Source organism: Symphalangus syndactylus, chromosome 2 (assembly GCF_028878055.3).
Source record: "Symphalangus syndactylus isolate Jambi chromosome 2, NHGRI_mSymSyn1-v2.1_pri, whole genome shotgun sequence".
Classification (NCBI taxonomy): domain Eukaryota; kingdom Metazoa; phylum Chordata; class Mammalia; order Primates; family Hylobatidae; genus Symphalangus; species Symphalangus syndactylus.
This window is the reverse complement of record NC_072424.2, coordinates 46084039-46099172: the sequence shown is the minus strand read 5'-3', so window position 1 is coordinate 46099172 and position 15134 is coordinate 46084039. Positions and strand designations below refer to the sequence as shown.

General features: G+C 45.6%; 1 protein-coding gene across 6 annotated transcripts in view; it reads right to left on the bottom strand.

Moving 5' to 3' along the window:
- The window catches only part of IDE (insulin degrading enzyme), a 126234-nt gene extending 111928 nt beyond the window's left edge, over positions 1-14306 (bottom strand). For 3 of the 6 annotated variants that reach the window (XM_055255384.2, XM_055255342.2, XM_055255352.2), the window contains exon 1: positions 12367-14306. In XM_055255384.2, the coding sequence (XP_055111359.1) occupies positions 12367-12464 (98 nt within the window). In that variant the 5' untranslated portion in view covers positions 12465-14306. Of the gene's footprint in view, positions 1-3145; positions 3328-11358; positions 12016-12132 lie in introns of those variants that run through there. The other 3 variants (XM_055255381.2, XM_055255360.2, XM_063629847.1) reach the window with 3 other exon arrangements.
- Positions 14307-15134: the final 828 nt, after the last annotated feature.

Here is a 15134-nt window from a genome sequence, read left to right as displayed (position 1 = left end):
AACTGACCAATACAGTAAGTACCGGATAAAAGATAGTTGAATTCAGGCCGGGCGCGGTGGCTCAAGCCTGTAATCCCAGCACTTTGGGAGGCCGAGGCGGGCGGATCACGAGGTCAGGAGATCGAGACCATCCTGGCTAACACAGTGAAACCCCGTCTCTACTAAAAATACAAAAAATTAGCCGGGCGAGGTGGCAGGCGCCTGTAGTCCCAGCTACGCGGGAGGCTGAGGCAGGAGAATGGCATGAACCCCGGGGGGCGGAGCCTGCAGTGAGCCGAGATCGCGCCACTGCACTCCAGCCTGGGTGAAAGAGCGAGACTCCGTCTCAAAAAAAAAAAAAAAAAAAAAAAAGATAGTTGAATTCCTCTTATTCTTCTTTTAACTTTGGTGTAGAAAAAAACTCCAGGGGCATGGATAAAAAAAACTAAATATAAGAGCTAAAATCATAAAATTCTTAGAAGAAAACACAGGGCAAAGGCTTCATGACATGGGATTAAGCAATGATTTCCTGGATATGACACCAAAAACACAGGCAATAAAAGAAAAAAATAAACTGACTTGGTCAGGCATGGTGGCTCACGCCTGTAATCCCAGCACTTTGGGAGGCCAAGGCAGGCAGATCACCTGAGGTCAGGAGTTCAAGACCAGCCTGACCAACAGGGAGAAACCCCGTCTCCACTAAAAATACAAAATTAGCTGGGCATGGTGGTGCATACCTGCAATCCCAGCTACTCGAGAGGCTGAGGCAGGAAAATCTCTTGAACTTGGGAAGTGGAGGTTGCAGCGAGCCGAGATCACACCATTGCACTCCAGCCTGGGCCATCTCAAAAACTAAATAAATAAGTAAATAAATAAATAAACTGACCTATATTAAAATAAAAAATTTCTGTGCAAAGGACACAGTGAAAAGGCAACCTGTGGAGTGGGAAAAAATATCTGATAAGGGGTTAATATCCAGAATATATTAAAATCTCCAACAAAACAACAAAATATTTATAAATGGACAAAGGTCTTGAAAAGCCACTTCTCCTTCTTTAAAAAAAAAAAAAAAAGGAAAGAAAAGCCACTTCTCCAAAGAAGATATACAGGCCAGGCGCGGTGGCTCACGCCTGTAATCCCAGCACTTTGGGAGGCCGAGGCGGGCAGATCACGAGGTCAGGAGATCGAGACCATCCTGGCTAACACAGTGAAACCCCGTCTCTACTAAAAATACAAAAAATTAGCTGGGCGTGGTGGTGGGCGCCTGTAGTCCCAGCTACTTGGGAGGCTGAGGCAGGAGAACGGCGTGAACCCGGGAGGCGGAGCTTGCAGTGAGCCGAGATTGTGCCACTGCACTCCAGCCTGGGCGACAGAGCGAGACTCCATCTCAAAAAAAAAAAAGAAGATATACAAATGGCCAATAAGCATATAAAAAGATGCTCAACATCACTAATCATTAGAAAAGTACAAATCAAAACTAAAATGAAATACCACTTCATACCAATTAGGATAATTATTTTAAAAACACTGTGAATACAAAAAATTAGCCAGGTGTGGTGGCAGGTGTGGTGGCGGGTGCCTGCAGTCCCAGCCAATCTGAGGCTGAGACAGGAGAATGGTGTGAACCCGGGAGGCAGAGCTTGCAGTGAGCAGAGATAGCGCCACTGCACTCCAGCCTGGGTGACAGAGCGAGATCCCGTCTCAAAAAATAAAATAAAATCCTGGCCAACATGGTGAAACCCCACCTCTACTAAAAATACAAAAATTAGCCGGGCGTGGTGGCATGCACCTGTAGTCCCAGCTACTCGGGAGGCTGAGGCAGAAGAATCCCTTGAACTTGGGAGGCGGAGGCTGCAGTGAGCCGAGATTGTGCCACTGCACTCCAGCCTGACGACAGAGTGAGACTTGGTCTCAAAAAATAATACTAAAAAATAAAATAAATAATAAATACAGGTGAGGATGTGGAAAAACTGGAACCTGTGCACACTGCTAGTGGGAATACAAAATGGTACAGCAGTATGGAAAACAGTATGGCAGTTCCTCAGAAAATTAGAAATAGAATTACTATGTGATCCAACAATTCCACTTCTGGATACATATACAAAAGAATTGAAAGCAAAGACTCAAACAGATACTTGTACAGCTATGTTCATAGCAGCAGTACTGGCAATAGCCAAAAGGTGGAAGTCACCCAAGTGTCCATTGATGGATGAATCAATAAACAAAATGTAGCTTATACAATAAAATTTATTCAGCCTTAAAAAGGAAGAAAATTCTGACACATGCTACAATATGAACCTAGAAGACATACTAAATGAAATAAGCTGGCTGGGCGCGGTGGCTCACGCCTATAATCCCAGCACTTTGGGAGGCTGAGGAGGGCGGATCATGAGGTCAGGAGATCGAGATCATCCTGGCTAACACGGTGAAACCCCGTCTCCACTAAAAATACAAAAATTAGCCGGGCGTGGTGGCAGGCGCTTGTAGTCCCAGCTACTCGGGAGGCTGAGGCAGGAGAATAGCATGAACCCGGGAGGTGGAGCTTGCAGTGAGCTGAGATTGCGCCACTGCACTCCAGGCTGGGTGACAGAGTGAGACTCCGTCTCACAAAAAAAAAAAAAAAAAAAAAAAAAAAAAGACAGTGAAAAGACAACCTATAGAATGGAATAAAATATTTGTAAATCATATATCTGATAAGGGACTTGTACAGAGAATATATTCTTTTATTTGTATTTTTTTGAAGATGGAGTTTCACTCTTGTCGCCCAGGCTGGAGTGCAGTGGCACGATCTTGCCTCACTGCAACCTCCGCCTCAAGGGTTCAAGCAATTATCCTGCCTCAGTCTCCCGAGTAGCTGGGGTTACAGGCGTGCACCACCACGCCCGGCTAATTTTTGTATTATTAGTAGAGATGCAGTTTCACCTTGTTGGTCAGGCTGGTCTTGAACTCCTGACCTCAGGTGATCCACCTGCCTCAGCCTCCCAAAGTGCTGAGATTACAGGCATTAGCCAACACGCCCGGCCTAGAGAATATATTTTAAAAGCTTTTATGACTTTAATAGTAATAATAATAAAAAACCCAATTAACAAATAGAAAAAGGATCTGAGTAGACATTTCTCTAAAGAAGATATATAAATAGCCAAGAAGCATATGAAAATATACTCACTGGTCATCAGGAAAATGAAAGTCAAAATTCCAATGAGACATCATTCACACCCACCAGGATGGCTTATAACAAAAGTACATATAGCAAGTGTTGTCAAGGATATAGAGAAATTGGAACTTTTCATACACTGCTGGTGGAAATACAAAATAGTGCCGCTGCTCTGAAAAACAACCTGGTAGTTCCTGAAAAGGTTAAACACAAGAGTTAGCATATGACCTAGCAATTCCGTGCCTATGCATATCCCCAAGAGAAATGAAAATAAGTGTTCACACGAAAACTTGTACACAAATGCCCAAAGCAGTATTATTCATTATATCTCAAGACTGGAAATAATCCAAATGTCCATCAACTAATGAACAGATAAATAAAATCTGGTCTATCCATACAATGGAATACTATCAGGACTAAAAAGGAATGAAGTATTGACACATACTACAATATGAATGAACTTTGAAAACATTATGTTAAGTGAAAGCCAGACACAAAAGACCACATATTGTTTGATGCCATTTATATGTATGGTCCAGAATTGGCAAATCCATAGAAAGAAAGATGAGTGGCTGCCATGGGCTCAGGGAAGAGTGGAATAGAGTGTAACTGCCAAAGGGTATAATGTTTCTTTTTGAGGTGATGAAAATGTTTTAAAATGATTGTGGTGATGGTTGCACAACTCTGCAAATACACTAAAACCTATGAATGGTATACTTTTTTTTTTTTTTTTGCGACAGGGTATCACTGCCACCCAGGCTGGAGTGCAACGGTGTAATCATGGCTCACTGCAGCTTTGACTTCCCAGGCTCAAGCAATCCTCCCGCCTCAGCCTCTGGAATAGCTGAGATTACAGGCATGTGCCTCCACACTCAGCTAATTTTTTATTTTTTGTAGAGATAGGGTCCCACTATGTTGCACAGGCTAGTCTCCAACTCTTGGACTCAAGCAATCCTCCTGCCTCAGTCTGGGAGTCACAAGATTTACTTATTTAAAAACTCAATTGTTTAAGGGAAAGGGTTAAACTCTAGTGTGCTTCATTGGTTTCCTCTGCCCCTTTTGCTGTTTTATGACAATTCCTAATTTGTTCATTAATATTTCTAGAAAGATGTTATGTTGTTGCCATATAATAATATCGATAATAGTTTGGCTGGTCATTTTCCTTAAAAGGCTGTTAGTTTAACCGTGTATCTGACTGGCCAGATAGTCTTGTCTATTCGGCTTCTGGGAATGGTGTCTTCCCAGTGTCAAGGTTCCTATTTGCCTTATTTATGTGACCTGACTGACCAGAAATCCTAATGCAGCCATCTTGCTCCAAAAGGTTCTTGGCCTTCCCTACCTTGTTACATTACACCCATCATCTTCTTGACTTACTGTACGCTGTTTGCTCTCTTTTCTCCCTCTCTTCTTGGTGGGCAACTCGAGAGATGCCTCAAAGGTTGAGAGAAGTGGGCTGGGCACGGTGGCTCACACCTGTAATCCCAGCACTTTGGGAGGCCCAAGCGCGTGGATCACCTGAGGACAGGAGTTCAAGACCAGCCTGTCCAACAAGGGGAAACCTTGTCTCTACTAAAAATACAAAAATTAGCCAGGCATGGTGGCACGCGCCTGTAGTCTCAGCTACTCAGGAGGCTGAGGCAGAAGAATCACTTGAACCCGGGAGGCGGAGGTTGCAGTGAGCCGAGATGGAGCCACTGCACTCCAGCCTAGGCGACAGAGCGAGACTCTGTCTCAAAAAAAAAAACAAAAAGATTGAGAGAAGTGACTTGTTACTCCTTTCATGCATGCTCACAGAGCTCAGGCTGATAGCTCTACTTACTTTCCTAGAAGCAGAGCTAACATGCTCTTCCACACCCACCGCCTTAACTCCATCCTCACCTGGGTTCTAGACAATAAGGCAAACTCAGGCCGGTTGTGGTGGCTCAGGCTGGGCGTGGTGGCTCACACCTGTAATCCCAGCACTTTGGGAGGCCAAGACAGGTGGATCACCTGAGGTCAGGAGTTCGAGACCAGCTTGGCCAACATGGTGAAACCCTGTCTCTCTACTAAAAAAATACAAACATTAGTGGGCATGGTGGTGGGCGCCTGTAATCCCAGCTATTCGGGAGGCTGAGGTAGGAGAATCACTTGAACCTAGGAGGTGGAGGTTGCAGTGAGCCGAGATGGCACCACTGCACTCCAGCCTGGCCAACAAGAGTGAAACTCCATCTAAAAAAATAATAAATAGGTAAAAAAATAAGTAAGGCGAACTCAGCAGCAGCAGAGCTCTCTAAAGTAGACTTCTTAAGAGCTGTGGGACTTTCCATTTCTCTGTCAACCTCCTACAGTTGCCATAAGGATCAAATAAGACGATGTGATAATCTTCGTAAACTTTAAATGAGGCAAAAGGTAGTCCTGCAAGGATCAAATAAGATGATGTAAGCCGGGCGCGGCAGCTCACACCTGTAATCCCAGCCGTTTGGGAGGCCGAGGCGGGCGGATCACCTGAGGTCAGGAGTTCAAGACCATCCTGGCTAACACGGTGAAACCCCATCTCTACTAAAAATAAAAAAAAATAAAAATAAATTAGCTGGGTGTGGTGGTGGGTGCCTGTAGTCCCAGCTACTTGGGAGGCTGAGGCAGGAGAATGGCTTGAACACGGGAGGCGGAGCTTGTAGTGAGCGGAGATTGCACCACTGCACTCCAGCCTGGGTGACAGAGCAAGACTCTGTCACCAAAAAAATAATAATAATAAGATAATGTGATAATCTTCATAAACTTTAAATGAGGCAAAGGGTAGTCCTGATCACACAATCATTTCTGTACTTTTGGAGCAATTTACATGTGTATTTTGTTTCATTTTTATTATTAACAAAAACCTCCAGTATGTCTGAAAACTACTAAGACTGACTTCCTCCAATCACTGTATAGAACGGGTCACAAATATAATGTTTACAAGGCCAAAAAAGTAATGTAAATAAGCAAAGCAGGCTGTAAGAAGGAATGCATGCCCCTTCTGAAAGACAAATCTTCCCTAGCTCAAGCTAATTGCTGCCAGGCAGGAATGTGGGCCCACTGCTACCAGATTATCCCTTTTTCCCAAAAGGAACTGAACTCTCAGGATTTCTAAGTGTTGATTCACATTTAAAAAATAACAACTGTAAAACATATCCACATGCCACATCCCAGCCTACTGGTCCACAGTGACCTCATTTATAGCCGGTCATACTCTCTAAAATAAAAGCAACATCAAAATGAGGAGTTAGTGATATGTAAGCACAAGAAAGGAAAAAGAACTATGCACCTTTAGAAGCCAATGTTGTTCAGAAACCAAAACTTGGTAGGATTAATAAAGATATTTGAAGCTACTTAGTCTAGTGGCTAGGAAAAAGACTCATGCAAACTAACCAATTCAAGATAAAAAGAATAACCAAGTGCCAAGTCAGAGTGACTTTTCCACTACATCACACTGGCTCCCAAGGGGATAGACTATAGCAAGAATAAGGCATTCTTTCAATTGGATGGCAGTTTAAAGTAGTCTGGAGTACAAACTTACAACAGGTGTCAATCTTACTGATATCTTCCTGGAACAGAAGCTGAATTCAAGAATATTTTACCCTGGACCAAATGTCATCCAACACTCCCTACCCTGGTGGCCCCTCCTATTCTAGACTCAAAGTCACTCAGGCTCAAGACCTCAGGCTTCTCTGACTCCCCCATCGTCCCTACATCCAATCAATAACTAAACCCTGCTGAATCCTTCTTGCACATGTCTTCTGCAGACACTCTTCTTTCCTTGTCATTTGTACTACCTTCTTTATCCCTCATCAGTCTCTGCCTGCGTTTCAAACTGTGCTTACAAAAAACAACCAGATTAATTAGCCAAAAATACAGCTTTCATATGTCACTCTATTGCTCAAAAAGTATCTGAGGTTCTGTATATCCAATAAGACAAAATTTCACTTTCCTTTGCTGATATTGTGAATTTCCCTACTTCTGAACCTTTGCTAATATCATTCCTTCTATCTAAAATATTTTCTCTTCTGGTTGTGGTGGCTTATGCCTGTAATCACAGCACTTTGGGAGGCAGAGGCAGGAAGATTGCTTGAAGCCAGGAGTTAGACATCAGTATGGACAACATAGCAAGATCCTGCCTCTACAAAAATTTAAAAAGTTAGCCAGGCATGGTGGCACAAGTCTGTAGTCCTAGCTACTCAGGAGGCTGAGGTGAGAGGATCACTTGAGCCCAGGAGTTCAAGGCTGCAGTGAGTCTTGATCGTGCCACTGCACTCCAGCCTGGGTGACAGAGTGAGATCCCGTCTCCAAAAAATAAATTATTTTTTCAACTCTCCTTCTTTCTTCATCCAAATTCAATATTTCCTTCAAAGACTCTTGTTCAAATCCTATGTTCTCTGCAAAGCTCTCCCCATTCTTACTAGTAGCAGAGTGTTCTCAGCAGAAGGAAAACAATGCAAATGATCTGAGGTAAGAGCAAGTCAAGCAAGGAGACCAGTGTGACTCATGTTGTTGAGTAGGAAGTTTTATTACTTAAACCTGAAATTTGAGGGCGAGGTTCTGGCTAGAGAAATACATTTGGGAGTTGTCAGAATATAGATTAGGCCTATCTTACAGAATTTTTGCAATGATCGATATGATACCAGGGCATATTTGCATGACTGCCATTCAGCAGTGAACTCATACATCTTTATGAATGATGTTAAATGAATGTTAAATGAAAAAAAGTAACTCAGAAAAGTTTGTAATAAAGGCCAAAAGCTATAAAACTAAAATAAACAATAAAACTAAACAATATACTGCTTAAGAAGTATTCAAATGTGATAAAGCTATAAAGAAAACTAAGAAAATTGTTATCCAAATATAGAATAATACAGCCGGGCACGGTGGCCCACGCCTGTAATCCCAGCACTTTGGGAGGCTGAGGTGGGTGGATCACCTGAGGTCAGGGGTTTAAGACCAGCCTGGGCAACATGGTGAAACCCCATGTCTACTAAAAATACAAAAATTAGCCGGGCGTGGTGGCACACACCTGTAGTCCGAGCTACTTGGGAGGCTGAGGTGGGAGAATCGCTTGAAGCTGGGAGGCAGCGGTTGCAGTGAGCCAAGATTGCGCCACTGTACTCCAGCCTGGACAACAAGGCCAGACTCTTTCTCAAAAAAAAAAAGAAAAAAAAAAAAAATAATAATAATAATAATAATACCTTTACAGGGGAGGAACAGAGTTATAATTGGGCAGGTGAGCACAGACAGGTTCAAAGTTGCTGGAAATGTTTGTTTCCTAAAGTAGATGGTACACATGCATTCGTTTTGTTTTTCTTCTTTGTCCTATATATTTTGGCATGTACAATATTAAATAAGCGAGTAAAAAAATAAGAGGCAATATATAAACATCAAATAGATGTTTCACAATGTTTTTAAAAATTATTAAGTTGAGAAAAAGGAAGAGTAATTGTGTGACCTGTATAACAAGGCCTAAAAAGAATAAAGGATTTAGTTATATAAAGAAAAGAGAGAAAGGGCATCTCGGAATTGGGAATAGGTCATGTAAACGGAGACAGCAAATTGGTAAGTCTGACTGGAGAAGAGTTAGGCGGAAAAGTTGGGCTAAGGCCAGCCAACAGAATGCTTACATGCTGGGTCAAGAAGTTTGAACTTGATCTTGAAATAGCGCAGAACCACTGGTGATATTTAGGCGAGACAACAGCTTGGGAAAAGTGGTTTATTAATCTGACGTGATGATAAGAATGAGCATAACTGTGGTCCAAAAAACTTCATTGACAAAAAACGTGGAAGGCCATAGTTTCCAACCTTTGGCCTATTGAACCTTTAGTCAATGATATGTGTCTTGTTTTAAAATTTGCATATATTTTACCTGAGAAAATGTTTTAAAATCTATAGTTTGGTTTCTCTCTTTTTCTCTCTCTCTCTCTCCTTCCTTCCTTCCTTCCTTCCCTTCTCTCTTTCTTTCTTTTCTTTTCTTTCTTTCTTCTTTCGTCTTTTTTCTGATGGAGTCTCGCTCTGTTTGTTGCCCAGGCTGCAGTGCAGTGGTGTGATCTTGGCTCACTGCAGCCTCTACCACTGGGTTCAGGTGATTCTCCTCTCTCAGCCTCTGGAGTAGCTAGGATTACAGGCATGCACCACCATGCCTGGCTGATTTTTGTATTTTTAGTAGAGACAGGGTTTTACCATGTTGGCCAGGCTGGCCTTGAACTCCTGACCTCAGGTGATCTGTCCACCTTGGCCTCCCAAAGTGCTGGGATTACAGACATGAGCCACCGCACCTGGCCTATAGTTTTTTTTTTTTTTTTTTTTTAAGACAGAATCTCGTTCAGTCACCCAGGCTGGAGTGCAGTGGCACGATCTCAGCCCACTGCACCTCCGCCTCCTGGGTTCAAGCGATTCTCCTGCCTCAGCCTTCCAGGTTCAAGCGATTCTCCTGCCTCAGCCTCATGAGTAGCTGGGATTACAAGCGCCCACCACCATGCCCGGCTAATTTTTTTGTATTTTTAGTAGAGATGGGGTTTCACCATGTTGCCCAGGCTGGTCTTGAACTCCTGACCTCAAGTGATCCACCCACCTCGCCCTCTCAAAGTGTTGGGATTACAGGCGTGAGCCACCCGACCTGGCCTCAACCCTAACTTTCAAGACAGGCAGAATGTGTGGATTAGGTTAAAGAAACTTCAGGGGTACCCTGTCCTTTTACACTATTAAAAGGCATTTTTCTGATTAAAAGTAGTTTAAAAGCTTGAATGTTGATAGTCCCAATTGACATACCACTGTTTCCTAAGCCTATGGAGCAGGGAAATGCAAAGTAGGGCTGCCTGCAAAGTGAGATGACTGATGCCCAGGTGGCTCAAGCTGTTGCCAGGGAATGGGCTATGATCTCCAGGTGCCCCAATAGTTCAAATAATTCCATACAGTCCCAAGTTATAAAATATGGCTGAACACAGAACAAGTAGGTTACTTTGTAAATGGATCGATCTTACATAAATGCTTTAAGACCATCTCTGTCTCAAGAGGTTAGACCAGAAAATGAATGCCCAAATACCAGCAGAGGCAGTACTTGTGTTTGCAAATACATAACAGTTAAGAGCTCAGGCTCCGATGCCAGACAGACATCGGTTAAATCCCAGCTCTTCCAGCGAATAGCTGTGTGGCTATCTCTGTTAAGACATTCTTCTGACTATGTACAGTAGGGCTGATTGCATTCCTTAAGATGTGAATACGTGGTAGCTTCAGATGTTAGTGCTTTCCTTCCTAAAACTATGCCCTAATCCCTTTGGTTGGACTGTATTTTCCTCAAAAGCCTCACTCACTCATTTTAGGGTAGAGCTTTCTAGCTGGCTCACCTCATTCTTTATGCTTTGAATCTCTCAAATTTCCATCTTTGAGAAAAACATATCTTAAAACTCTGGATGGTCGACTGGACTTAATAACTACAGAGAAAATGTAATTTTAACTAGAACATACAAACCACTTAGTTATATAAAACTTAAAATTGGTGCTTTCTTTAAAAATCACAAATGCTATATGCTAGAGACAGTATGAAGCTAAGCCTAGCCTATCAGTAATGAATTTAGAATAAAAGCCGACTGACCCAAAAGAGGACAAACGGAGGCATCCTGCCTGTGCTTACCACCTGATCCTCCAATCTCAGGGGTCTTTTGCACAGTACAGGAGATTTTGTGATGTAGTGGAAAACAGAGGAGAACAAGTTCCATAGAGTCTTCATTTGTATTAGCTTATCTTAGTGCCCCACTGCTACCATCCTAATACAGGCAGCAAAGACTAAGTCCCAACAGGTTTCTCTGCCTCAGGACTCTCTCCACTTCCTGACATCCTGCACACAGCCACCAAACTACTTTCCTAAACTCCCAGTTCCATCAGATAACTTCCCAGCTCAAAAACTTAATGGCTCCCTACCTATTACGCATTGGGAAAATCCTAACTAAAATTCAAGACCCAGGCCAGCATTACCCTACTGTTATAATACAGGACTTGTGTCCTCCTAATTCCCCCAGGGAAATTCTCTAAAGCTTCAACCAGACTAATCGGCTCACTGTTCCCCCAACGCAAACTGCCCGCGTATCTAGGCTGGATTACGCCCACGCCAGCCCTCACTCCAACCTTTCTGCCATTCCTTCCAAAGCCAGCCTACCCCCCCCCTTTTCTATCTCTGACCCCACACACTACCCATACTACCCATCTTCTGGCCCTCGTCAACACACCCTTTTAGCTATCTCAATTCCCGTGGCATCCCAATCCGCTCCAAGTCAAAGGTCCTTGGAAGGCAGACACATACTTTACATAGAGGGTCCAGCATAGTGCCCTGCACTTAGTAGGTGCTGGCTATCATTGATTAAAACCAGGAGGGGTTCAAATAATGTTTCTAGGGAGGGCAAGATAATACTGCCTATCCTCTTCCATTCGTAGTAAAAAGTATTCAGCGTTCACTACAAGCCTGAAAACGCCTAGCGTACGCAGATCAACGGTGCAGTGGAGAGGGCACGCCACCGGATGGCAAAAAACCTGTGTCCTAATCCTGGTTTTGCCACAATCTCGGCAATTGCTGGGAAATCAAGCCATCTCTCGGAGCTCCGGTTGTCTCCGACGTAAAAGAAGGGAGCTGCTGTAGAGGATCCCGAAGTATCTTTCGGCTCCTAAATGTCCCCCGATAGGAAACCCCACACTCGTCTTCTCACTAAGGCGGGAGGCAGGCAAACTTTTTTCCTAGCGCGGGCATTCCACACGGTCCTGGAAACTCAGTGCCCGGAGGAAAGGGCAGGGCTGAGGGCAAGGTGAGAAGCGGTCCCCCCGAAGTCGCCGGATTCCTTTCCCCCACGGCTCGAGTCCGCCTCAGGTTCCCGGCCCCCTCACAGGCGGACTCCGGGAGAGTGACGCGGCGCGGCTCCCGGGTGCAGGCCGGGTGACTGTCCGCCCCCGCGTCCCCCGCACTAGTGGCACACGCCCCGTGGCCCCGGGTAACGGCCCCGACCCCTCACCAGCCTGAGGGACGTCCCCGACTCTGGACCAGGCCTCTGGCTCCTGCCTGGCGAGCCGCTCTTCCGGGCCCTGGGGCGGCCTCAGCGCGGCAGTCCGGGCCCCAGGCCGGCGGGACGGGCGGCGTGAGGGGCAGCGGCGGCGGCTTTAAGTGCTGAATCACCACTTTGCAGCCCGAGCGCCAAACCACTGTGACCCCACGGGGCCCGAGGGCCCGGGCGCTCCATTCCGCTTACCCACACAGGCGCTCCAGGGGCGGCAGGCGGGCGCCGAGGACTGAGCGGAAGGTGCTGGGCAGCGCGGGGTGCAGAAGCCACGCTAGCCGGTACCGCATTAGCCAGCGCAGTAGCGAGGTTCACCGCAAACGCTTCCTGCTTGCGCTTCGAGCCGGCCCTGCGCACTGCGCATGCTCTAGCCGCCGCGCCGCGCGGTCTCCCGGGAGCTGCGGTGAAGTAGCCGCTCCGGGTTTTGCCTGGAGCCGGATGGGGCAAGGACGCGAGCGAGGACGGTGAAGACGGCGGACAGCCGAGGCCTGAGCAGGCGGACTGGCGGGACAGGGGTCTGGCCGGGGCGCTTTAGGAGCCAGCACCCAGACTTTCCCAGGCGGGGAGGGTCCCAGCTAGGTCCCACTGGCCGCACTTGTGAGGGTGGCGACGTGTGTCTGGCTGGGAGGGGGCGAGGGGCCGCTCATGAATCCAGTGAGGGCACACGGGGCTATATTTTCTGAGGCACCCCCACTGACTAGCGTGCCAGACCCTGCAGGTGTTGGAACAAGGTTCGTGGTCGCGGCGGCCTCACCTAAAATGAATCCGCGGCGGGCGCGCGGCCCGCGGGCTCCCTCTAGAGCGCGGTGGGGACGGGGACCGCGAAGGCACAGATGCGCTGGAGACCAGGCTTGAGTGCGGCGTGGGGGAAATTCAGACGCAGGGGTCCGCGATAAAGAGGCCAGGACTCAGGGGGAGGTTTCCATCCTTGGGGAAGCTAGCAGCTCTCTTAAGAGGAAGGTGCGGATGGGACGGGCGCCACAGCAAAACAAGGCTTCAAATCCAGAGTAGAAACTACGACTCTTATTAGTACTCCGTACTAGGAATACTACTAATGTCAGTCGGCTTCAGTCGTTACTTTTTAAACAAAGAATTTTCTCCCCAGTGGCTTTATGGTGCTTTGCACCCACGAACAACCTAATAGTTGTTATGAGTCTAACTTTCCATAATACCTTATGGGAGTCTTTAAGGAAGAATGCGATTAGGGATGGTGACTTCCCAGCTTAAGTACTTTTAGGTTTCTGATTGGCAGACCAAAGACTGCAGCCAAAAACAGTGTCCTTAGTCCAAGTATTGCTTTAAATGGGAATTCAGTAGGAGGGTTCCTTAATCAAGTTGATGCTTTATCGAAGACGTACCCACGATCTTTTTAACAATGCAGTTTCACCTAAAGGCAAACCTTTGGATGAAAACAGGTAAAAATTATGGCAAGCCTCCTAGTGGTGTTTGCAAGTGCATGGTTTTAAGAACCTTTAAATTACCGGTCCCAATGCAGAGTAGTCAATCAAGTCAATCACCTTGAAGCAGCTTCTCTGAGAGTGTTAATGCAGCCTTTCTGAATACATTTATGCTCCATTAATGGAATCTATAAATGGGCTGGGTCAAGGGTAGATTCAGACTTGGAGGGCTTGAAACATATACAATTTGGGCGACCTCTTTGAGACATAAAATACAAATTATAAATACAAAATTAGCAATCAAAAGATTACTGTAGAGAGAAAATACATCACAACAAATACTCGAGACTTGGAGATTAGTACCCTTTTTTTTCCTGAGATCTCTTTAGGCTATTTATTAGAAATGCTTACATAAAAATGCTTCCAGATGGCCGGGCGTGGTGGCTCATGCCTGTAATCCCAGCACTTTGGGAGGCCAAGCCGGGCGGATCACGAGGTCAGGAGTTCGAGATCAGCCTGACCAAAATGGTGAAACCCCGTGTCTACTAAAAATACAAAAATTAGCCAGGCGTGGTGGCATGCGCCTGTAATCCCAGCTACTCAGGAGGCTGAGGCAGGAGAATCACTTGAACCCGGGAGGCGGAGGTTGCAGTGAGCCGAGATCACGCCACTGCACTCCAGCCTGGGCAACAAAATGAGACTCTGTCTCAAAAAAAAAAAAAAAAAAAAAAAAAAAAAAAAAAATGCTTCCAGACAACAACTGGCTTTCCCTCTACAACTCCCAGTTTGGAGCCTGTGCAAGTGAGCAGCCCTGAAGTTTAAACTTCATTAGCTTCATGATAAATTTCCCTCTGGTTGGAGTAGATGTCCTGGATAAGAAAGAATAATATTAATATAGTCTCATAACTATCATCTCAATAAAGAGGAGGTGGTTGGAAAGAAAAATAACAATTTTGAGGGTCTACTCTGTGTTTGGCATTGTACATGGATCCTTCATTAGTCATCATGACCACCCTCCTGTAATGGATATTTCCTCACCTACCAGAGATGAGGAAGCTGTGGCAGAGAGAGGTTAAGTAACTTGCCAACAATTAGACAAAAAAGAGTGGAGTTGTAATTTGAACCCAGGACTGTCTGATTCCAAAACCTGTGATTTGCTCATCTCATTTATGACTTCACAAATATTTGTTGAATGCCTTACAGATACCAGGTATTACAAAGGTGCTGGGGATACAGCAGTGGACAAAAAAGACAAAAGTTTCTGTCTTGATGGAGGTTACCTTCTAGCTGTGTGGGAAAAACAGATAATAAGTAAGTGAGTAAGTGATACGAAGAAACAGGTGGTCAGGAAAGACCTCTTAGGCCGGGCGCGGTGGCTCACGCTTGTAATCCCAGCACTTTGGGAGGCCGAGGCGGGCGGATCACGAGGTCAGGAGATCGAGACCACGGTGAAACCCCGTCTCTACCAAAAATACAAAAAAAATTAGCCGGGTGTGGTGGCGGGCGCCTGTAGTCCCAGCTACTGGGAGAGGCTGAGGCAGGAGAATGGCGTGAACCCGGGAG